At 41.0% G+C, this 25,704-nt stretch overlaps 1 protein-coding gene across 13 annotated transcripts in view; it reads right to left on the reverse strand.

Moving 5' to 3' along the window:
* Positions 1 to 25,704, reverse strand: part of Pard3 (par-3 family cell polarity regulator) — a 556,386-nt gene that overhangs the window by 273,105 nt on the left and 257,577 nt on the right. For all 13 annotated transcript variants that reach the window (XM_028767780.1, XM_028767787.1, XM_028767783.1 and 10 more), the window contains exon 5: positions 19,674 to 19,805. In XM_028767780.1, the coding sequence (XP_028623613.1) occupies positions 19,674 to 19,805 (132 nt within the window). The remainder of the gene's footprint in view (positions 1 to 19,673; positions 19,806 to 25,704) is intronic.

Genomic DNA, 25,704 nt, shown 5'->3' on the forward strand with positions numbered 1-25,704 from the left:
CCAGACCAAGAGCTGGAGTCTGGGCAACAACACTGCTAAAGAAGATAGCATCCAGAAGGGACAATGTGCCACACTCATGTATCCCTAAAATTTCTTCCATCAGAGAAGTCTTGAGGCTGGGAAATCACTTTATCATTCCATAGCCATATCATTTGCTTTTGATTACACAATTGGTCTAATTATGTTACTGCTTTCAGTTTCCTCAGGCTATCCCTAGGGGTATAATTAAGTCCGAATTTATGATTCCTACCTGCACCAAAAATCTTTAGCTCATGTATATAATTTTTTCTTATTGGTATGTCCCAGAAGAGAGGTCTTCAGAAAAGAACCTCATTGCATTTTTTGGTAGGGAATGATTAAATAAAATATACGAGACAACTAAGAAACATAAAACGTACCAGATATCACTTAAAAGCTTTGAAAAATGTATTTAGGTCACAAGCATGGACCAGAGAACTGTTTCACTCCGGAAATATTTACCTGTCAATGTTCAGCTAGAAGATGGTCTGGATTTCTGATAGTTTGTCAGATTATTAGACTAGGTGATCTGGGCAATGAGCAATAGGAAAAAGATTACCGTGTTATGCTTCTATTATATCAAAAAATAGACTTTACAAGTGAAAACCACTTATTATACAAGACAGTATGATTATTTTAAAGGGGCAGGGTGCAGGATATGGATGCCCTGCCAAGCTTGAACACATGTAACACTGTCCTAGAACCTTAGAGGAAGCCCAGGGTTACTAACTGCATCCTAGAAGACAGGAAGTTTCCTCCCCAGCTTCACAGATTCCCTTTGGAGACCTTCCACGTGGAGACCGACCCGCTTCGTTATACAGATGAGCTGTACAAGGGTCAGAGCTGCCTTTTCTTGTAATTAGAGAAGTCTTTACAATATCAAATATCCGTTATCTTCAAAGCCCAGAATCTTAACTTCTCTTTCTGGTAGTCCCTGGAAGCAGATACACTGACTGGCTGCTCCCATCATGTTGGGTGTCTTTGGACATTCCTGCTCCTCCTTGGGAATCAATTGTTTTGGCTCTATTTGCTATCATTCAGAAAACTGCTTCTCTACTGAAAGGAATCTGAGAGGTGGGCAGAGGTTTTAAGACTACAAAATTTTAAAAAAGTAATTAATGTGGTCATTTCCTTGCTGAAACTTGTTTAGGCAGATACGTCTATACACAATCTCCCTTGACTTAAAATGGCAAATTCAGAGACAGGGGTCAAATCCCCTTTTAGAAAATCTTCAATTCATTTAGCAGAATAATAATCCATCTCACCTAGCTGGTAACCTACAAAAGGAACCCGTCTATAAGATTTACTGGCACAGTAGTGTCTCGGAGGTTATGGGAGTAACCACTTTTTGCTTGGCCTTAAGACCAACTCTATGAAATAGATAGAATCCATACCCAACATTGTTAATTAGGTCAGCAACCTGAGAGGAGAGCCTACTAGTATTATTCTGATAAAGGAACATAGTAATAAAATAATTCCTAATGACATATTGCTATTCCTATTGATGAGTGCATTGCTCCACTCTCATCAGAGAAGCTTTTATTTTAACTTTATTTTATTTTAGTGTGTGTTGGTCGATGGAAATTAACACCAAAACCCACAGCTGGACAAAGTGCAGACAGTGAGAGACCTAGGAACACTCAACCCTCAGTGGGGTGTCTTCACCAAAACCTACCCCTCAAGGCTCAGAGATCTATTCAGATAAGGAGGTAGAAAGATTATAAAAGCCAAAGGTGATGGTCTAGCAAGCCCACTGCTGGATGTCCAAGCAATAAAAGGGGACCAGTATATAGGAGAGAGACCTAGTCCCCATGGTTCTGGAAGCCACACGAGCGCTCAGCCAGAGATGAATAACAGAACATTTAGTACATAGATAATGTATATGGTGGCCTGTAACGGAAGTCTGTCACTGGCAACAACAAGGGTGACATTAGAGGACATGACAAAATAAAGCCACACACAGACAGTCCTGTCATATCGTCTCAGCTATTGTACAATGTAAGAACACTGAACTCAGAGAAATTAGGAAAGTGTACAAGGATGGGATGTCACAGGAGTCAAAAGAACAGATCAGGAGATCTATGGTACAATACAGCTAATATGATGTATTAGATTCTTGAAAAAAAACTATAAAGATAACAAATGTAAAGGTTTTCAGGACAAAGTGGGGGGGAACAATACACATGTCAGCAGTGCATATGGAAATTAGCTCGACTCGGGTCAATGTATATTCTCAAGCAGCATCTTGCACATGATGAGCCTATAAAATATTTATCAGTTAATTTCAACAAACTAAAAAGACATGGCAATTGTTATAATTGCGATTTACTGAAAATGATCCTAAATATCCGTTACAGGATTCAAACAGGCACATAGACAGCAGAAGGGAACTCTTGGGGGGAGGCAACTATACAAGCCATGTTTTTACCGTTATCAGAATGGGCTTCGTAAGAACTTGGCTTTTAAGATGGTAACTTAAATTACGTATCAGTTACCCCAGTTTTCCAGACCACCTTAAAAATCACAGTGGTGTTTTTTTTTTTTAATCCACAAACCTTAATTAAAGTTCTATTATTAACAACCTGTTAGATTTGTACTCGCAGGGGAACTGAACCAGAAAGCTGTGGTCCAGTTTTTACCTTCTTACTTACTGCAAGTCCCCTAGTGGTATGACTCCAATAACACAAGCTGACTGAAGAGTAACAGCTAACCCTTGGGTTCCCTGAATATATGTCTGTGTTTGCAAGTGTTTCCTGGAGTAAGTTATGGTTCACAGATTAACCCTTTACCTTAACCACAAATAAGACAGTAACAAGAGGAGATGCAGATTAAGGGGCATCTCCTTCACGTCGTTACACAGGGCGATGAGCACACGGAGTTTACCATTTATACCACATTCTGTAACAAGCAAACATCAAAAGTTTCTTGGCTTCAACAGATTTCGGTGTTAGGTTCCCTCAGGATAAAAAATCAAGACTGACGCTATTTCCAGTAGGCGCAATAATCTGTTGGAAGAAACAGACAAGATGGATTCTAGAAACACGAAACCATTTATGTCAGGAGAAAACAAAAGGGGCTTTGAAAGAGTCCAGGAGGAACTAATCAAATATAAAACGTGATGAATTTAACCCGTTATTGGAGTAATCAGTGCTCTAAATTTAAACCTCGAGCAAACAGCCTTACCAAGTCAGCTGGGCTTCTTAGCACCAGCAGGCAACGGGGCAGCCATTTTCTCTGCCACTAAGAACAAAACAAACCATCATCCTCTATTTCTTGGCAGTCTGGATTCCAGAATCCTCGCTTTCTTTCCCCCCTCCAGAACCCCAGACAGCACCTTCGGGTTCACCGGAATTGCCGTGAGCCATTTTCAACGTCTCTTTGAAAACACACAACTGCTTTATGACAAGGACCTTCAAACCTACCTGCCAGGACCGGCTATCTTTCCTCTTCACATGCTTGTACCAGTCTGGACTCTGGCATGATTTTTGTTGATCCTCTGTTCTCAAATTCCCTTTCAACATACTCAGTAGTAAAAGTAAATACTTAACACTAAGCAGATTCCAGTCCTTTCTTTCAGCAACTTGGGCCCTAATGTCAAGCAAGTATACTGTTTTTCAGCGTCTGGAGGTGCTCTAAGCTCTATCTTTCTTGTGATCACCACGTCAATAACCCCTCTCAGCACTCCAGATAAAATTTCTCAGCACTCACAGATAAAATTTCTTTCTGTTCTAATGCTTCTTGTGCCTTGATTCTATCCCTTCTAGATCATCTCCCTCACCAGGGTATCCAGGTGAATGAGACTAATAGTTGCTTATCCCTGAGGTTTGGCAGCTCTGCTATTCTGCATCAGAAGGAATATCAGTTCCAGCCCTTCACTGCCTGTCAGGGGTTTGAGAGCAAATAGAATTTTTTTTTCCTCAGCATTAACCACCAATATCCCTGGGAAATGAGTACTTAATTGAGTAAAAATAAAATGGCAAACTGAGTATATCCACCTAGAATATTTTCAGCTGGTCTGGGAACCAAATGCAGCAGGGTTACAGCTTAGGACAAGATGGACCTCTGGCTGTCTCTTATTTATTTGTATTTGTATAATTTCTATTTATGGCTGTCCTGCTTATCATCCAGGCTGATCCTTTCTTTTTCTTTTAAGTTTTTAGCCAAGGTTGAGTCTGGCAGCCACAAGCAGAGGACTAACACCCAGTTTTTCCAGCTCCGGTCATGGGTTCTACACTGAAACAACATTGGGTTTCAAAATACAAAAGACATTAACTTTCTGTTTAAAGTCCCAGGTTCTAGAGACTGAGGCCATAACTTCACAGTAGGTCTTGCTTGCACACCCATCTTCAGTTTGTAAAGAATCCAAGCCCTTCCCTCCCCTCTCCTCCTCCACGGCTTTCAGCCAGGCTCTTCCCCACTGTTGTTCTGTATCCTGCTTTACACCTCTATCAAATTTCTCCAACCTTCCCATCCTTTCTTTTAATTTGTATGTGAGAAAACGCAACTCCACAAAACCATTCAGTCTTAATGTTTCTGCACGCTTTCCTTAATTTATGACAGAGACAGTTCTTGCTCCACTTCACCACAAGAATTGTTTGAATGAAAAAAATATATAAATTATGGGCTTTATAATCATTTCCTGGTTCTTTGTTCCATGGGGGTGGGGGGGGGGGCAGGGACTGAAGAACATTCCAGTGGCCTCAGATGTCTTCCTCCTTCCAAACAGTGAAGGGTCTGCCATTTTCACTAGGGTTTTGAGTAATTAATTTAAACTCTGATGCAAATGAGTTTTCTGTGTTTTCGCTTGTAAATGAAAGTGTTTGGAATTAAAGGAGTTTGTAGGCTAAAGGCTCATATGCTTTTGGGTTTTTTATTTTGTTATTAAAATAGAATCTCAGACACAGCCCAGAAAAGCCTGGAAAGTCCAAGTACAAAGCTGTGAGTTCAATTCCCAGCACCGCATGAATCAGGTATGATGACACTCCTTGGAGTCTGAGCATCCTGGAGGTGGGAGCAGAAAGATCAGAAGTTCAACATCATCCTTGGGCCATGCCTGGTTTCTGAAATATAAAGCTAGCATTTCTGTCTGAAATGCTACAAACAATGAAGAAAACAACTCTCAGAGCAGATGCTGTGTTGTTCCGCTTGTCGACTACTGGTATGGATGTTTTCCATGACCTGGCTTCCTGTGGGGCTGTTCAGCACACACCGGCCTCTGTGCAGTACTTCCTTACCCAGAAGTTCAGAAGAGACACTTCCTAGTGTTTGCCCAGCATGAAATTCTGATGGTCTATGAGTCTCTTATTTCTTTTCATTTTGCCACATGTCTCCCTGGTTCTGATTTTCTTTCTTTCTTCTGTGTGTTTGGTTTGTCACCAGGCACTAAAGCTGCAGCTTTGCCCCTACAATCTTTCCACCTGCGTGGCACCTGTTCTTATTTTAGCTCCATTTCTTCTGACTGTGCCGATGTCGTTGTCTTCCTCTGCCATCTGTTCCTTTAAAAGCCTTTTCCACATATTCTTGGTTGATTAATCTTCAAAACCGACCGCCACTTGCGTTGCCTCGCCAGAGTTTAAAAGTGTGAAGGCACTGCCACTCTACTTTGAGATTAAACTCGATTTGCACAGTACCCAGCTCTCATTGGGTCTTAGGAACCAACACTGTGCCTCTTACTACCCAAACTAGTTACCAGTCACACAAACTAAATCTTGCTCTAAAAGAGCCCTCAACTCAGAGGGATGGGGGCTGGATTGTTGGATCCCAGAATCATCCTTTACTGAGGAGGCTTCTTTAGGAAGCCACCTGGCCTCCTAATGTTCTAGGAATCTGTGATGAAAAAAAAAAATCACTTCATAAAAATTAATGTCCTGAAACATTCTGGGGGTAAAAATATTTTAGTAATGGCCTTTTTGTAACACACACACATACATACACACACACACACATACATACCTATACATATGCACACACACACATATACATACACACACATACATACACACACACACACACACACACACACACACACACACACACAGAGAGAGGCATTTTCCCCTATGGTAGCAGATAACCCATCTACAAGCAGCACTCTGGTCAACAGTCAGTCAGCTGCTTACATTTCTCTCCTCTAGGGGGTTGGCTGACCTGAGGTCTCCCAGCTGTCATGATTGTACCTGGAATATTGGAGAGATCACCTCCTTTTTTCTAATACCCTTATTCAGAACCCTAATGAGTGGGCTCCAAGCTGATTGGTTCATATACTTGACCTGGAGAAAGTTAGAACTATGCCCCTTAGCTGTATGACGTCGGTAATTCTCACTGATTTCTTGTTTCAATTTCACGATTTTCCTTATTTAGAGAGACTTTGATAAAAGTATTTAAATCCTAGTTATTTTAATTACTGTGGCGTGCTCACTGAAGCTTAGTGCTATGCATTGCTATCTTCTTCCAATACCCCACTCCTAGTGACTGTCCTGAGTTTCTCATTGGATCTTTGACTTTGAGCTCTTATTGGATGGAACAAAAAGCAAATTATATACAGCAGTCTCTTCTCACATCAAAGGTTCTGCCACAAGCTTTTCCACCTAAACTTTGTAGCGCATGATCAGGATTGCTTTGCATTCTGCACATGTGAGTGCTTTGTCCTTTGATAAGATGTGAAGTACAGAAGAGAACTCATGCTCTAGACTGTAGTCTGGCTGTCTATCAGAAGCGCAGAACATTAAAGAAGACATTCCAGCTCCCCAGGTAAGGAAGCAAGTACACACAGAGTCTGATGTGTGGTAATCAGCTCTATAGAAAACCAGGACATGAAAAGTAGCCTTTGGCAAGCATCACTTTTCTTGCTCAAAACTACCTTCCAGCTTGGGAGGACTGCATTGAATTCATTCATGTTGAATCTAAGTGACTGCCTAGTAATTATGAGTCCTCATGATGTTGAAGGAGTAGAAGAAGAAAGGCAAGCAACAGAGAAGCTAGACAGAGAACTCATCCTGAGACAAGGCTGGACCCCTGGAGGAAAAGCAGAAGGGGCTTCTGCCAGATATCCAAACAAATCCAGAAGTGAACTGTCAGAAGGATGAGGAGAATGCCTGAGAGTCAATCTGCTGGTTTGAGGCAGCTGGTTGTAGAAATGGCTTAGTCACTGAGGACCCTTTCACCCACTTCTTGGCTATCTGCAAGGAGCTACCTAGACCCCACTCTAAACAAAGAAACTATCACTCTACCCAAACATCTTCAATAGCTCCCTAGCAACCTTCTTCTAACCATCCTGGAATGTGTGGCCAAACACATCGTAGAACTCATCCTGGAACTAGAAGCATTGTGCTGCTTCAATCTGAATTGCTTTGATATGTAGGACCAGTAAGGTGAACTGTGTCCACTCAGGTTGTAGGGAAAATCCTCTCCTTACCATCTTAAGCCTGTGCCTGACTAGACATACCTATGATTAAAGTCAGCTGTATCATGGGAAAGGACATGCACAGTTATAAATGTTTGTACAATCCAAGACTGTCAATTAAAACAAGAATTGACCCATACCGTGCCTAGCAAACAAGAAGTAAACAGGGTCTCTTGAACACATTCCATTCCAGAGCCTCTTTCCATCCCCCCCCCCCCCCGCCATCTCCATCAGTCCTGTTCAAGTACTTTGCTCTTGAATAAAAGCCCTTGATAACACACCATTTGTATGCATTTTTTCAATCCTTTGAATAAGGTCTTGAGCAGACAGACACTTCAGATCAGTTTCAAGCACATCAGAAGAAAACATGTTCATCTTAATACAAACACTATACATGTTACCATCTAAACTTGTAACAAAAGAAATTAAGAGTAACAGCAAAGTATTATCTAACATCATTCCTAAGCTAAAAGGAAGGACTTTTGACTTTAAAAAGTAATTATATTAAGACAAAAAAAATATATACTGTCAGTTGTTCAATATTAGACAACTAAATTAGCAAAAAAGAGTATAACACATTGCCCAGTGGGGTGGACCTCTTAAAAATAATAAATACAATGTTTTTATTTGAATAGAGACCTGTTATTTTTGGCCAAGCCACAAAAATATGTTTCTCTTTCTCAAAGTTTAGGACACTAATACCAAAGTCCCAGCCAAAAGGTTTTAAGTATTACTAAACTGGGTCTGTTTATGATTAACATCCAAAGTTCTCAGGAAAATTAGTCCCGTTAGGGACTTATAATGTGAGTCTAAGTCCAAAAATCTAGGTTCTTACTGATAGAATCAAACTAACATTCCTCTCCCCCCTCAAACTGTCTGTAATTTAAGCTAAAAGAGATTCTTATAAAGTTACATATTTAAAGTAAGAAAATACATACTATCTTTGTAATAAGATTTTTTTTATCAAAATGCTTGCTACAAAATGTTTAAAGGGAAGAATACTTTTCAGAAATACAAATTATAAGCAGACATTCTTCAACAATAACAAATGTATTCAATAAAAGCATGGTTGGGCTGACATGTCAGGGAACTGGAAAGAGACTCAATGCTTCCCTCAAAAGCCAAACAAACAAAGGAAAACACTGGGTGGAATGCACGGGGACCTGCCTTCATCAAAGTCACCTAAGGGCTGTGACAGAAAAGGAGCAGGCTACTTCTAGGTGCTGATCTTGGGAAGGGGAGGGTGGGGACAAGTGTTATGGACAGTGTCACAAATCAGAAAGTTAAAAAACAAAAAAAAAACAGCTAGTTTTTTCTTTTTGTAGCTAGCTGCCAGAGGACCCAAGGACAAGGGAGTGTGGAGGCAGGGCTGGTTCAGTGAAGCTGACAAAGTGGAGAATCCAAATCCAGAGACTAGCGCCCACACCCAACAGAACAGAATGCCAGGACCAAAACCAGAACAAAGTGCCAACACCAAGCAGACACCACATAGAGACGGATAACTTGTTTGTTTGTATGAGGAAGAGTCTCCCTTTGTAGCTAAGGGGAGCCTCAAAAATCTTGACCCTTTTGCCTCAAACTCTGGGGTGCAGGGATGTTGGGTCACCTTCCAGACCAAGGACTGTCACTGCCACTGCCCGGTACTTCTCTACCAAGTGAGAAAAACATAAGAGAAGGCAGTGTGTGTCTGGATCACACAGGAGGTAACGAAGGGAATACATTGCCAACTCTTCCACCTCTACATCAAAATTCTCAAGGTCTCAAGAGCATTCTGCCTTCTTCCTGAAGAGAAGCCCTTTTCAAAGAGTCTATGCATGGAGTCAGCACAGAATGCAAGGCTGGCAAGGAGAAGGGGCCAGTCCTTAAAGTTTAATTCCTCCAAACACACACTTTCGGTGCAACTCTATAATGCATGGTTTGAGGTCTCAAAAAAAAAAAAACAGTTAACACAAAAATAGATGAAAATAGCACCTTACCCCATGACAGATATAACAAGAGGATCGAAGGTGTTCTAATTTGTTCACATAGGATGCATGTACCTAAAATAATAGTGAGGACCTAATTTAAAACACCTATATAGGGTTCAGCTAAGCTGCATGCTGTGTTCTCAGGATGTGTAAAACCCTGGGTTACAGTCAGAGATGTCCTCTGCATCTCCTTCAAAAGGTATCACTTGAAGAGCTGTTGGTCTTTAAGGAGCCCATCCGGGTCTCCAGAACTTTATCTATTCCTCAGCAAATAACACCCAAAACAAATGACCCCTAATAGCAGGCAGGAGGTGGGGGAGAAAACAGAACAATTCTAGTTAAATGAAGAAAAAAAAAAAAAGTCAAGCCTTTGTGATTTAAACCTGGCAACCCACCGGGGGCGGGGGGGGGGTGTTAGGGACAGGAAGCCAAATTCTAGATTGAAAGAGGGAAAAGAAAGTCAAATGTCTGAGATTTAAATATGAGGATGATCGAAAGTCAAAGTTGAAAAAAATCTTCCATAAAAGTCTGATTTGATTCATGCAAATTTAGGGCATTTAATATTTCTAAACTGGTATTGAGTTTTCCAAGTGAGCACTTGGGAGGCTAACAAAGGCCAATCTCTGTGAGTTCAAGACCAGCCAGAGCTACCTACTAGGCCCTGTTTCAAAAACAACAACAAAAGCCACCTTCTACTTGCTCCTGAAAGCATGGTACCGTTTGAAAGAACACACATGGACTCCAACTGTGGCTTCATGTGGGAAGGAGGGAGATGTGACTTTGGGAGAGATGTTTGCATTTTCACACTCACGAGTAATGTCCAACTTTCTTTTTTGTTTTTTTTTTTTTGGTTTGGTTTGGTTTGGTTTGGTTTGGTTTGGTTTGGTTTGGTTTTGGTTTTTCGAGACAGGGTTTCTCTGTGTAGCCCTGGCTGTCCTGGAACTCACTCTGTAGACCAGGCTGGTCTCAAACTCAGAAATCCTCCTGCCTCTACCTCCCAAGTGCTGGGATTAAAGACATATGCCACCACCATCCGGCTTTTTTGTTTGTTTGTTTGTTTGTTTGTTTTTTAATGTCCAACTTTCAAACTATGAACTGATCACTTGTGAAAAGATCCAAATACATCTTTAAAACACATTTGAGAGGTGATGGTGGACTAGAAGACACCACATGCACTGTGAGGTCACCCAGAGATACAGGAGATTATTTAAAAGTGAAAAAGAGTCAAAGTGGAACTGAGGAGATGATTCAGTGGGCAAAGCGCATGAAGACTCCAGCAGTATTCTCTGGACCCACATGAAAGTCAAACTGTCCCAGTGGCCTGCTTGCAATCCCAGCACTCAGGAAGCAGAAAGGGGATCCATGCATCGAACAAACTGGCTAACTAGACTAACCAGATCTAACAATTCTTGGTTAAGTTAGAGTATCTGCCTGGGAAAAATAAAGTGTGTGTGTGTGTGTGTGTGTGTGTGTGTGTGTGTGTGTGTAGGAGGAGCATGCAAGGAAGGAAGACACAACATCAATCTCTGACTTCCATACACATGTGCACACATACCTATACAAATATATACTTACTGCTTGGTTTTGGACCCTGGACAAAGGAGTGACAAATATAGGTGTATATTTTACCTATCAAAGCAAGCCTGGCTCTCTCAGCATCCCTCAGTCTCTACTTGGCATACTGTGCCCCTAACCTTGAACTTTCCAATCCAGGGTCTGGGCCGCCCTTCCCCTTCCCCGAGAGGCTTCTCTCTACATATCCAGACATTTTGTGTCCCCCCTCCCTCTCTCTCCTTCTCCTCCTCTTCTCTCTCTCTCTACATACAAGCACTTTCTCTCTTTCTCTTTCCCCTTCCCTCACCTCCCTTTCCCCATGGCAACACCCCTTGCCTCAATCCTTAAAGCCAGTGAACTTGCCCAAGAGCAGCTTCCCAATAAACCTGCCTTTAACATGATCTAATCTGGCTTGAATTGGCTCATTTCACTGTCAGCAGAGAAATAAACATATCACGTACAAACACACATATATCCATGCATAACATAACACACACACACACACACACACACACACATGCACACCACAAAAGAAACAAATAACAAAATGTTATGGGCACTGATATTTTAGCAGAAATTCAAGGTCATCATCGGCTACACTGAGTTTGGAGTCAACCTGTGATACATGAAATCTCACTCCATCAATGACAATACCAAGCGTGCTAGCACTACTCTATCCATAAGATGTACCATATTCCACAGGGAAATGGAAGGACTTGCACATAACTACATGTATAATGGACGCTTACGAAAATAGGAAACAAAATAAAAACGATAACAACAACAAATCCCTTAAAACTGGTGTGGGATCATTTTCACATTAAAATCAATTCAATTAACTAAGACACTTTTGTGGAATATCATAATGAACAATATTTCCTTTCTATAGGAAAAATAACTCCAATGGAAGAAAGATGACTCACCAGTTAAAAGCTCTGGCTGCTCTACAGGGTGACCTGCTTTCAATTCCCAGACCCACATGACAGCTAAGGAGTGACTCTAACTCCACTTCTAGGGATTCTGCTGCCCTCTTCTGGCATTTTTGAGCATTGCATGCAAATGACACACAAACTTTGTGCAAGGAAAACATCCAAACACATTAAATAAAATTAAACTGTTTTTTAAATTAGAAAATAATTTCAGGGTCTGGAGAGATGGCTCAGTGATTAGCAGTGCTCGTTCACGACCACCTGTAAATCCATTACCAGTGATCTAATCCTCTTCCGACCCCTGCATATGTCTACCTGCACACATGTAGACGACTCATGGGCAGACAGAAAGGAATTTCAAAATCACAACATGGTCTTCATATCAACTATCTATACATATGAGAAGTATTTCTTGGGGGGTGGGGTTGATTAGAGAAAATGATCACAAGAGGCTAAATCTTATGCATATAATGAAAAAAAAGAAAACAAATGCCTCTAAAGGTAAAAATTTCCAGCTTGCAATTATAGATGATAAAACAATGCATTTACATTCTAATGAGAATGAAGAAACCCCTGGATCTTTAAAAAAAAAAAAAAAAGCTCTCAGAAAAATCACAATGTTTTCACTACAGAGTGTTAACTGTTAGATCCAACTCCAATGTTCATAAATTACCCAAGGCAATCAAACATTTTGTTCAAATACTGTTTGTAAAGGAAGCAGAAAATTCACGTCACTGTAGTTATAAAGATGAAGAATAATTTAGTATTTCCTTGATAACAGAATTGGCTGATGTCTCTAGACTTATATCAACATTTTTGGACTTTTCTCCACCACCCCCCCTTATGTCCTTTAAGAACCGCACTTAACTGGGTCACAGCAGCTCAGCAAAGCTCAGACAGATTCCTGGGCTCTCCCAGGATTAAACAGGACCAGCTCTCAATCAGCAGATCTCATTAGGACACACAGAGACCGGCAGGGGCAGCTTATGGTGCAAGCTGCTTAGCACTCACATCCGAGTTCAATTAGGAGGCTGTCCCCAAGGAAGCTCCCAGGCCAACACTTAGATAAGAAAGGCAGCGCCCTCCATCACTTTCAAAGTGGGAACACAGCTTCGCACAGACAGACTTTCCGGCTCCCTTCAGCCCTCAGGCCTTTCCTCTGTAACATGTTTTCAGTCTCCTCTGTCACAGGCAGGTGCTACATAACAAGCAGTGTTGTCAAGAAGTATCAGTGGTATAGCCGCACAAATCTCGAATAAAACTTACATGTATGTGGTGGCTATTCTTAGTTGTCAACTTCACTACCGCTGGATGCTTCGGATAGGAAAAGCATAGTGACTGTCTGGGCTGCATCTACATGGACACAGAGAAGCCAAGGCAAGCTCACAGGGGGATGGTGGGGAGCAGGAACACAGATGTCAACCTAGGGGAAGGATCTGTCAAGGGACCCTTTACAGGACAGAGGACCCAAGCCTCTGTACTCTGAGGGGTGGAGCCTGTGTGAGGGGGGCAGCCTGTGTGAGAAAAGCTTAGGGGAGGCATCTAGTTGAACAAACACCCACTGAAGGAAAGACTGGAGCAAAGAGGGAAAAAGTCATGACTGACAAGGCAGACAGAAGGGAAGTGAAGAACTTGGCATGCCAAAGGCCATTGTTTCTTTAGGGGGACAGGGCAGAGTAAGCACCCACAGGCAAATCAAGACATCTAAGGGGGAGAGAAAGGGTGCCATCACAGCAAACTTCTACTGTCTAAGTAAAAATTGCAGCACAGTTAATGAATTTCTTCTGTGAACTGAAATCATTGGCCAGGACAAAAAAAAAAAAACATGTTTACCAGAGGGCCCGACTAATAACAACAAATATTAACATGACGGTTTCATTTCCAAGTTAAAATTGCAACTCTTGAAGAAGACAAGTGTGTGTGTGTGTGTGTGTGTGTGTGTGTGTGTGTGTGTACACGCACGCGTGCCTTGGGGCTGTTCCATCTCCCAGCCTTGTAAAGACTAAACCATCAAAATTAGGAACTAGTACATGCTTAGCTTAGAGAAGATAAAGAACACTGCCCTGTGTGAAAAGAAATTCAAATGCCCCAGCCCACCAATCCCTTCAGGTGGATATTGTATAAATAACCACACTTCTCTCCAGGACTTTAATCCCTATATAATTTTCTCAGCTACTTAAAAAGTCTGACTTAGCTTGTGCTGGAGAGACTACTGGGTTGGTAGAGTACTTCAGAAGCATTCACAAGGGTTTCACCCCAGACCTGAACATCAGAAAAATCGAAGGGGAAAAATCTCTCATCAATACAGAACCATCAAAGAAGTACCACAGGCCACACAGGTGGCAAAAAATAAAACCAGTGAATGAATCATTTGAACACTTAAAAGGGACATTTTCAGGACTGTTCCACGACCAAGTTGATTATGGTAGGAAAAGCCTACATAGGAACTGATTAAACAAAAACAATAACCACCAAAAAACTGCCTCTACCCTGCTCCCAAAAAATTAAAAATGTCTTTTAAATGATTCATATTCTGTAAGCAGGATATCAGAAATACATATTGAGAAGAATATACTATAAGATAGAAATGCTGATGTAATTTTCTGACTAGTATTCCTAAAATGAATAGAAGTTCTACCTCTCCTAAAACATAGAAATAAACAGCAAATGTTAAAAAGAGTGAGAAGCAGAGATGTGAACATCAGAGACAGACTCATTTTTCCTCATCATCCGAGCACAGAGCTCCAACAAAGGGCTTTAAAGCTACTGCAATGAGCAGGGGAAAAGTCACCTGAAGGTCAAGGATTTGTAAAATAATGTGTCTTTATCCAACCTGCAAGATCTGCAAGGGTGACTGGAACAGTGTTTTCACAAGAAAACAGAAAACAAGAAAAGCAGTGAACACTAAGATTCCACAAATGTCACTCCATACACCACCTGACTGGTTTTGTTGTTGTTGTTTGCTTTCTGGTTTTTTTTTTTTTTTTTTTTTTTTCTCAGAATTTCTGACTCACCTCCTGGCTCCCTACAGGCTTTCGGCTCCATCAATCAAAGAAGCAGCAGAAGGTAGTAATCATGGCCAGTAAAAAAGTCAGACCAAGGAATGAGGCTTAGTTGGAACTGTGCTTGTCTGGTAAGCATGAAGATCTGAATGCTGTCCCCTACACTGCATTAAGTTGGGTTTTGTGGTACATGCCTGTAATCTCACAGAGCAATGAAGGCAGGAAAGAAAGAAAGAAAGAAAGAAAGAAAGAAAGAAAGAAAGAAAGAAAGAAAGAAGGAAGGAAGGAAGGAAGGGGGAGAGAAAGATAGATGAATTATAGATGATGGATAGATGATTGATAGACAGACAGACAGATAGATAGCAGAGGTGTGAACATCTATAGATAGATAGATTAGATTAGATAGATAGATAGATAGATAGATGCATAATAAATGATAGGTAGATAGATGGATAGATGGACAGACAGACAGATAAATAGATTACAGATAATAGACAGGTAGACAGATGATAGATGATACATAGATACATAGATAGATAGACAAATGATGTATAGAAATGATAGATTAGATAGATGATAGATGTTGATGATAGACAGACAGACAGACAGACGGATAGATGGATAGATGGATAGATGATAGATTATAGAAAGATGATAGATAAAAATGATAGAGATATATAGATGATAGGCAGATGATGGATAAATGATAGGTAGATAGACAGATGGATGGATGGACGGACAGACAGACGGACGGACAGACAGACAGACAGACAGACAGACAGACAGACAGACAGATAAGGAAAACAATCCTGACAAGCAGCAGCCTTTGAAGGGCTCCAGAAGTGAATGAGTGGTAGCTGCCTCCCAGCTCCATCAGATCAGAGGCTCATATGCTTAGCAAGTACCAAGCAGAGGTGATCAGAAGGCATGTGCATGCGAACACCCACACGCTCACCGGCGAGCCCACACACACACACACACACACACACACACACCTCCAAATCCCAAACAAAAGGAGATATAAAAGTGGGCACAAGGACTAACACTAAATTAATTCTCATGTCAGGTTATATTCTTCAGAAGAAAACTAAAAGTGATTTAAGAAGATTAAACTGTAATTGTAATTCTGATAAGACACCACTGGAGCAAGAATCCAGTTCTGACAGGATGAACACTGGGGATGGCAGTGAGCCAGCTCAGCATTCCAAATGGCACTTCCAGTGTGAGAGAAAAAGATGCGCTTCAAGACAGTAACAGCAGGGCTGGGGTGTAGCTCAACAGCAGAGCACTTGTCTGCCATATGCAAGGTCATAGGTTCTAGCTCTAGCCCAGGATCCCACAAATGAACTTTGTCTTGCCTAAAATGAAGAGAAAGGCAAGCACCCTACCTCCCATGGGTATCACAGCACTGACCTGAATCTGCACTAAACACAGGTGACATCACTCAGCCTTCATGCAGGATGCCCAAAGCTACAGAACAGCGTCAGTTCCTATATGCACACGGGGAAACCTACAGAGCTCCTACGCAGCTAGCAAGATGAGAGTCACAGCAGGCATGTAAGCTTGCCTGAAGTGCAGGTTTCAAATGCTGACACACACATCACAAATTCACTGTAGCCTTGTGTTGCTCAGAATGTGAAAGGGCAAAACTGCTTCTTTTCTCTCAGAAGAAATGAAGTACCCTGCCAGTGACCTCCAGGAAGGCTTCCCCAGGAAGGAGGGGTGTTCTGAGCAGAGCACGCATCAGGGCCCTTCTCTACCCCTTGATCTCCACAGGACATTGTGGATAGACTCAGAAAATATGTAGGAATCATGGAAAATAATGAATGATCCATATACGTGGAGCCTACCAATCACAGCATTCTAAAACAAATAATTTTAAATCGCCTTGTAAGCACAGTCATTTGTTATCGTTTCTAATATGGCAACAGCAGGGGCGATAGGAAGGCGCTCCTAAAATGTCGGGTTTGGTTTTATTTTTTGGTGTTATTGTGAATAGGATAGATTTCTGCTATAATAAAGCGGATAGCCTTCTATCATAATGACTAAATTTAATTCTGAAATGGTCTCGACGGTTTTAACTTTCTACATTGAGGGCTGCTGCAGAAAACCAATTATGTTTTCCTTCTGCACAAATTTCACAAATCTTTGCCAAATGAGAAATAGTGCTAATAAATCTCTTTCTTTTTAATAGAAAACAGTACACATTTTTGGATTTAGTGGCAAGGAACTTGCATTTTTCCAATCAGCATTCGCCAATCAGCATTTGGCAGCACCAGAACTGAGCCTCAGTTCCTAGGAATGGTGGTCACAACAGAACCGGGGCTGTTCCACCTTGAGCTTCCACAGGGCCTCCATGGTTTCATATTATGAACCATGAGTCGGCTTACCAGTCAGCCCACAGCTGCTATAATCAGATTTCTGAGTGAACCATTTCCTAATTTTGTAATTACAAAATAAAGATCATTTCATATGCTGGAAACTTATTTTTCTTTGTGTCATCCGGGTAGTTCTAGGTCTTCGTGAAAATCAGATTTCTCTTTCTCTCCTTTAATTTGGAGAAGATGTAAATTTAGTAAGCACTTGGGAAGAAGAGGAGGCTACAAACCTTATGGTGATCTATTGACAAGGTCACTGTGGTTAATATTGTATAAACAGGAGCCACACCTGTCTATCAACCTAAGACACCTGCCAGTTCACTATATGAAGTTAAAACACGTAAGTGCACACGCTCACATATGCATATGACATGGCTTTGTCAATTCTAAAACTCCCGGCATTGAGATTTTAGGTGTTCTGTTGAATAATGGGGTTTCCGGAGGGCTGGGAAGGGTCTAAGCCAATAGAATTGTATCCTCACCAAACATTCAAGTTAAGTTTTCATTCTTCAGCACATTCTGCCAATTAAGTGAAGTTTTCCTTGATGCAAAGAACCCTAAAACATAGGTTTTTCTTCAAAGGTCAGGGCAGTCACTCCCAGCACAGCACGGAAATGGTGGCTGGAGGTACAGTGTAGCTCTGCTGTCTGCCTCAGCTAATTGGGTTCAGGCCTGTTCCAGACGAGAAATGAAAATGGCAGGCTCCCAATTAGCTTACATTCCCTTCAGGTTGCTCTTCCTCCTGTCCCTAACGTCTTGCAGTCAAGAGCTTATAAGGTCTGTGCCGGCTCGTATGTAGATTTTTATCAGATACAATAAAACATAAAGAAACAGAAACAAAGTCAGCTTATGGTCCATTATCTGCCAATATTAAAAAAATACTCTATGCACGGTCAGGAAAATGATATGGCTGGAAAGATTCCCAACTTCTTAAAACACTTCCTGACATGGAAATCAGGAGTTTCTTGCTCTTTTGGTTTCCTGGTTTCTCAGAGGAAACTTCAAAGCACAACAAACCATGCCACTTTTAAGTCTCTCCTGCTTCCTCTGAGAAGGCTCAAAAGAAAGAGATCCTAAGATTAACATTAAAAAGGATGCTTTCTGAAAGATACACAGCCCTCAGCTTCCTGAGTGTCTCATTTAGGACTGAGACAGACTATTCGGAACAAAGGTGAGTTTACCACCTTAAAGCCAGACCATGTGTCTAGAGATCGAATCCAGCCCACCCCTAGTGCAGGGCTCTGAAGTTCATCACCTCTGCTATGTTATAGAAGTAAAATCTACCAATAACCCCATAGAGTGAAAGACTTCCCCATGTTCCATTATGCAGATCAGTCCCCCATAAAGAATAAGACATCTGTCTTCAGCAAAGCATTTATTTGTGCTACACATGCCTGCTGTATATACCATTGGCAAAGCTGCTGTGGTCATAACTGCCAGAGAGAGAGAAAGAGACAGAGACAGAGAGACAGAGAGATGACAGAGACAGACAGAGAGAGACGGAGAGAATGAATATGAGCAACAAGCTCTTCAGTAGGAAATGAGCAAAGAAAAAACCTACCAGAGACATGAAATCTAAAACTTTGCCAACCTCCTCAGTTCAAATGGCATCTCTACAGGAAGACAGACATCAGATCAACCCTCATGACCCCAAGTTGTCAAAGCAGAGGACCCTACATGTTTATAATCACAGGATATAATTCTCCTCATTGTTTTTTCAAGAGTAAAATGAAAGAGAAGGGTACGCTTCAGAAGGGACATCCACCATTGAACCCAGAGGACTCATGGAGAACATTTAACCAAGCAAATCACACCAGCATGGAAAATAGAATCTGTTACTTTTCTCCTGCCGGAATAACAGTGCTTGCTTCTAGCAGGAAAAAAAAAAAGAACAAAAACATAATCTGACTTTTGCTGTGTTTTCTTTTTTGTGGTGCTTGTCCCAGTAGCTGGAGTCAGGTATAACTGATTATACTGTTGATGTGAAAGCTCCAGTGTCTTCCTCCAGGTGTAGTCTTGTTTGTGCCAGATTTAGTGAGTGAATCATCATTTGTCAAACCTCTGTGGAGGCAGATATTCTAAGCTCAAGATGGAAGGGTTCCATTTTCTTCATATGCTACCTATCAAGTATTTCAAATCGTCTCCAGAGAGGCAAATAGAGGCTCAGTCTTTGAGAAGAAATGAGGAAGTGTGTGGCCTCACGGTTCAACACCTCCTGATAAAAGACAAACTTTTTATATCAAAATTACAAAGCAAAACGATGTCACTTTTGAGACCAAAGATGTATGTCTGTGATTAAATCATCACCTTTCAGAGACCCGGGTTGCCATTTTTTCCCCACATACTACAATAAAAAATGTCATGTACCACATGTTCACAACAGCTGGCTGTCAAACAATGAAGCACAAGGACACACGATACTTTACCTGTTCCTGCTTCTCCAGCCACCGGTCTACCATTGGGTGGCTGGCACTCAAAGAGGAGCGGGCATTGTCTCGCTGGAACTGGTTAGACCAGCTACTGGGATCTCGTGGGAGGCTTCTGTAGTTTTCATCTTTCTATTAAAAAATAAAACAAAAAGGCATGTTTGTAAAAAACATGGACCTCACACAATAATGACCTACTTGGGTTTTCTGAAGTCAAGGAAAATTAGTCTCCATATTTGAAATCTTTTTCCAAGTCTATACAGAATAGTAGAATGAAGACATTACATCTAAGTTGGACCTCAGAAATGCTGGTAAATGCCAGGATAGGGAAATTTTATGGGGATAACATGAGAAAGCCACACAGAATGCACACAGTAGGGGTTAGCATGAAGAAGCCACATAGAATGCACACAGTAGGGGATAGCATGAAGAAGTCACACAGAATGCACACAGTAGGGGATATTAGCATGAGAAAGCATCACGAAGTGCACATAGTAGGGAGCATGAGAGAGCTGTATGGAGTGCACACAGTAGGCAACTCTCATGCTCTCACTCAAATCAATCTCTAACCAAATAGGCATTTAACAGGTAGCATGCCTAGAGACTTACACTCTCAACCTAGGAATCTTTTTCTTTTATTCTTTTCCAATATTATGATTATTGTCAATGAGTTATCAAAATGGTGAAAACAAGAAAAAAAACTACATTTTCTTCTTGAGATTCTTGAAGTTTTGGGCAAAAGATTGAAGATTCATTGGGCTTTTCTGTTACTTACTTCCCAAGTTTGCTTGTCAAGATTAACTTAAATATCAAGGAAATGCCAGCCTATCATAATACTGGATACATGATAGACAAATATTGATCATTCTGACATGGTTATGACAAGCAATGTCTTTACATGAGGATTTGTTCACTAAGTTTTCAATTCACTGTAGAAGTGCCAAATGCAATGTAGTACTGAATGCTTCTTTTTCAAATACTACACTGTAACAACAGGTTTTAACGTTTGAGCTGCAAAAATTGATTTCAATGTTCTGAGAAGAAAGGAAAAACCTAAGGTGAAATAAGGAAGATTTTTTTTTAGATCAATAACTAAATATAAAGTATTTCCAACAAGAACACTTTAAAAATGCTACCCTCAGCTCGACTCAGACTGTGTGAGAAGTTAAAAGGACTATAATAGCCTCTATAATAACTGTAAATACTATGCAATATTTATTATTATTTATTCAATATTTCTCTGTGTCTCTGTCTGTCTGTCTGTATCTGTCTGCCTCTCTCTCTCTCTCTCTCTCTCTCTCTCTCTCTCTCCCTCTCCCCCCGCCCCCCCCCCCCGTGTGTGTGTGTGTGTGTGTTTGTGTATTTGCAAGTAAGCTTGTCTGTGGGAATGTGTGTGGAAGCCAGAGTTCAACTTTAGTTGTCTTCTTCTATGTCCCCCCACCACATCTTTTGAGACAATCTCTCTCTCTCTTCCCCCTCTCCTCCCCTCCCTTCCCTCTACCCCACACCCCTCTGAATTTCTGGCTGACCCTTGCCAGTGAGCCCTTGAGAGTTACCCATCTCACCTTCCCCCTCAGTGCTTGCTGGGGTTATAAGCACACCTGCTGTTATGACCAGGTCTTTGTTTACATGGGTTCTGGAGATGCAAACTCTGGCCCTCACGAGTGTGCAGCAAACACTTCACCCATTGCTATCCCTTCCCTACTATCATTTAAAAAACATCAGCCACGAATATCACAAGAATAAAACAAAGCAATAAGATACAAGGCTTCTATACCATAGACCTTGAATGGTGGGCCAGAACATAGTTCTCTTCTTCTCCTATGAAATTCTACCATAAGCTACAGCAACCATAAGATAATCCTGGATTTATCTCACCGTATGACTCACAAAAATAAACAAACTTACAGTTACCAACATAAACTTTGATGCGCACATCCAGAAAACTTTTATTGGAATTAACTCATAAAAATAAAAATCATCTTTTAAAACGACTTGATGGCTCATGGGCTAAAGAGACGGCTCAGTGGTGACCAGCATTTGCTCCTCTTGTACAGGCTCTGGGTTCAGTTTCTCGTACCCACATGACTGCTAACAACTACCTGTAATGTCAGTCCCAGGGGATCCACAGGCCTCGATAACCTCCCCAGGCACCAGGCATGCACTATGTGCATATACATATATGCAAACACTAAAGCACATGAAGTTAAAAATAGATAATATACTTTTCAAAAACAAAAAAACAAACAAACAAACCTTGGTGACTAAAATAAATATTAAGAAGAAGTACCTTTTACTAGAAAAAGCCTATACATCTCTGGTGAATGAACTCAGGGAAGTGGTAAGGAAAAAAAAAATCACCACAGATGTGCCAAGAGAAAACTCAAGTCAATCAGAAAGGGGGAGCATGCCAGGAACTAAACACCGAAGGCCCGTGAAGGGAAGAGTGATTTGGTCTGTCGTTCATGTCAAGAATGGTGGAGCTGTGGCCCGCTAAAGGCCAGCTCCATTCTCTGCCACACGTTTAATAACTGAGGCAATTATTAACACCTTTTGAATTAGAAAAAGAAACCACTGAACAGAGGGGCTGAAAAGTCTACCCTGTGTCGTCAGTTACGGTATTCAGAACTGTATTTCAGAGAGACCACCGAGACCACTGATGACAGCATGCTTGCCACTTCAGAAAGCTGCAAAGTCGGGGTGGTAGAATCAGATCCTACAGCAAAACAAAGCCTAGGTGACGGCTGACTAGACAGTAAGGCAAAGAGTGGGCAATGGCTGGGAAGAAAGCAGCATGAAGAAAGGTCTAAAACTAAACACCCTCTGTACTGACTTGGCCCTTCCTAAACAGTTCTGATCTGACCTTTCTCTCTACTTCCCCACAATCCTCACAGCTGCTAACTCCTGTTGACCCAACCTTCTCTGTCAAGACTCCACTCTGTAATTGACACCTTTCATGCACACAACTACTGTACTGGTTGGCAGACAGGCACTTGCTCCAGCCTCATCCTCTCCAACATGCTCTAAGCTATCCCTGGCTCTATCTTTCTACAGTATGTTCTAGATCACACTGAGCCCTTGTTGACCAGGAGAACCTCCAGACAACCACGCTGACTTTACTTCCACTGGCTTTTCCTGAGTTCAATGCTCTCCCATATGCTCTCCTCATAAACCCAGAATACACTTCCAGGAACATACTTCTATGTGTACTCAATCCCAACTTTAGGTAAGGTTATGTAGAAGAACATGTCTAAGATGTTAGAGCCTGCATAATATTATTAACATAATAAAAGGTATGTTTCATGGGAATTAAACTATTCCAAGACATGTCTACTAAGGAAAAACTTGCCATTCTCCAAAGCCAGTGAACTGTCACTCTCTCTCAGGGGAAGTTCCCAGGTCCTAGTATGCCATGCTTTCTGTTACTGTGATATTCTACTTTTAACTCAAAGTTTAGTTTTCAGAGTTGTTATTTGTACCATGACATGAAAACTGAATACGGTCTCCATTCACCTGTAACCCCAGGCAATCAGCACAGCAGCCTGATTGCCTGTCTCAATGTGAACACCTTTCTTGAGTATGTTTTTTTTTTTTGTTTGTTTCAAATGGTTTTGGAATCCTGGAATGTGAAGAGAACTCTCTTGTAAGTCTTAAAGTTGCTAAGGGTGTGGTGCAAAGGGTCTTAAGACAAACCTCAGCACAAAGGTCATGACTGTGCTTTCAGATTTTACTAAAAGACATATCTGCTCATTTCAGTTTAATGTCATACCTGCAGTTTACAATGCCTATGACAAATGTGATTTCTTGTAATTACATCTAAAAATAGTGGATCAATTCTCTACTTAACTCGATTATGACATAACTCATACAACAGGGTATTACTGACAGATGATCCTGTTAAGAGAGATTATGGCCAAAGATCCAAAGATTTGCCCTTTTTTTTAATGGTGTCTAAAAAATTCTGCAGTTTGCATGTGTACAGTGAACTTTGAGGAATTAACAGATAAGGAAAGTAAAACAGACATTACCTTCCCACAGTAAATGTGTCCCTTATTCACCAAGTCAATAGTGAATCCATGTATTAATGTCTGTATAAAGACCCGCAAATTAATGTCACTCCTAAACAATGACCAGGTGAATAAGGAAAGCTGAAAATATAGTTTAATCCCCATGAAACATATCTTTTATTGTACTAATAATATCATGCAGGCTCTAACATCTTAGACATGTTCTTCTACATAACCTTACCTAAAGTTGGGGTTGAGTACATACAGAAGCATGGTCCTGGAAGTGTGTTCTGGGTTTATGAGGACAGCATATGGGAAACAGCAAATATGAAATGCTCTTGCTATATCAGAACATGTGGTCGGTCATTATAACCCATTGAAGTATGTACAGTACACTCTATTTTCATGTGAAACACACTTAGGGATGGTATTTTAAGATACAGTTGTCTTAATCTTATCTATGCCAGATCACATATCCTCATTTGTAGATTCTAATTACCAAATGTGAAAACTTCCAATCAAAGTATTTTCAGGGCTGGAGAGATGGTTCAGTGATTAAGAGCACTGGCTGTTCTTCCAGAGGTCCTGAGTTCAATTCCCAGCAACCACATGGTGGCTCGAGACCACTATTAGGGTAGCTGTTGCTCTCTTTCTGACATGCAGGTGTACATGCAGCAGAGCACTCATACAATAAATCAATAAATGGAAACATAAAGCAGTATTTTCAATCTTTTTTGCCCCAACTTAAAGAGAGGAAAACTAAGCTATCACATCTTCTTTGCTCTGTATTTTTGTAGAACCCCACAAAACATTAATAGTAAATTAGAAAGCATCCCTTTAAATCTATTTTGCTTCATGATCAAAGTAATAAAAAAAATTCTATATGCTAAAATATTCAAATAAGAGTAAATACTTTTCTAAGTATTCTTGTCATCGTATAAAAATATGCTGAGCATAGTAGCATACACCTGTAATCCTGGTACATGGAAGGCTGAAGCAGAAGGATCATAGTAGGTCTGAGGCTTTCCTGAGTATCTACATAGTGCGCTCTCGGCAAGTTTAGGCTGCAGAATGAGATGAATGAATGAATGAATGAATGAATGAATGAATGAATGAATCTGTGGACAGTGTGGTTATCATAATGATTTATTAAACCATAAAACAGTAATGACCGCTGAGTTTGCTAACGACAAGTAATGATTTATTACAGTTAAGTTAGGACTTCATCTAAAAGATTATGTATGAAAAATAATATGAGAACCCACCATCTCTTTCTTAACATTATGATATAAAATTTCCACGGAAGAAGCTGCCCCAAACAGTATCTAGTCATCAGGAGGACGGTCCCTCTTGTCACAGAAGCAGGTGTAGCTGCTGTGATCAGGGACTCTCCTGTCATGAATGCTTCAGTGGCATCAGCAGATGTGAAAAGTCCCTGGCCTGGGAAATGCATATTAACTTTCAGCTCCCTGGCAGGTTGCTTGTGGGATACACCTCTTCCCGGGAAGGCGGGGAGGGGTATTCTGCTATACTTCCCCGAAACCAACCACAACTCAACAAGAGGAAATTCCATAGCACCTTCCACTGCCTGACAGCAGCTTTATTTTAGAAACCTGACAGCCCACCTTCCCCACAACGACATGAACACACTGATTGTTCACAATGATTATGGAGATGAGGGATGCGCATGTTATCAACACAGGGAGGCCAGTTACAATCTGGGCAGTTTCTGTGCAGAAACACCTGACATATTTTGAAAAATCGCCAAGACTCACAGTATTGTAAAATACAAAACACTCAACACATAAAATCTTCACATTCCCCCCTCTGTATATCACATGATCCCAACAGCTCTCATGTGACATTAAGACTTTAAAATCACATAGTTTTCAACCCAGAACAACTTGAAAATAATTCAATCTTCTTCTTCTTCTTCTCTTCTTCTTCTTCTTCTTCTTCTTCTTCTTCTTCTTCTTCTTCTTCTTCCTCTTCTTCTTCTCCTTCTTCTTCTTTTCTTCTAAGTT

This window comes from Grammomys surdaster, unplaced genomic scaffold (genome assembly GCF_004785775.1).
Source record: "Grammomys surdaster isolate TR1022 unplaced genomic scaffold, NIH_TR_1.0 181, whole genome shotgun sequence".
Lineage (NCBI taxonomy): Eukaryota > Metazoa > Chordata > Mammalia > Rodentia > Muridae > Grammomys > Grammomys surdaster.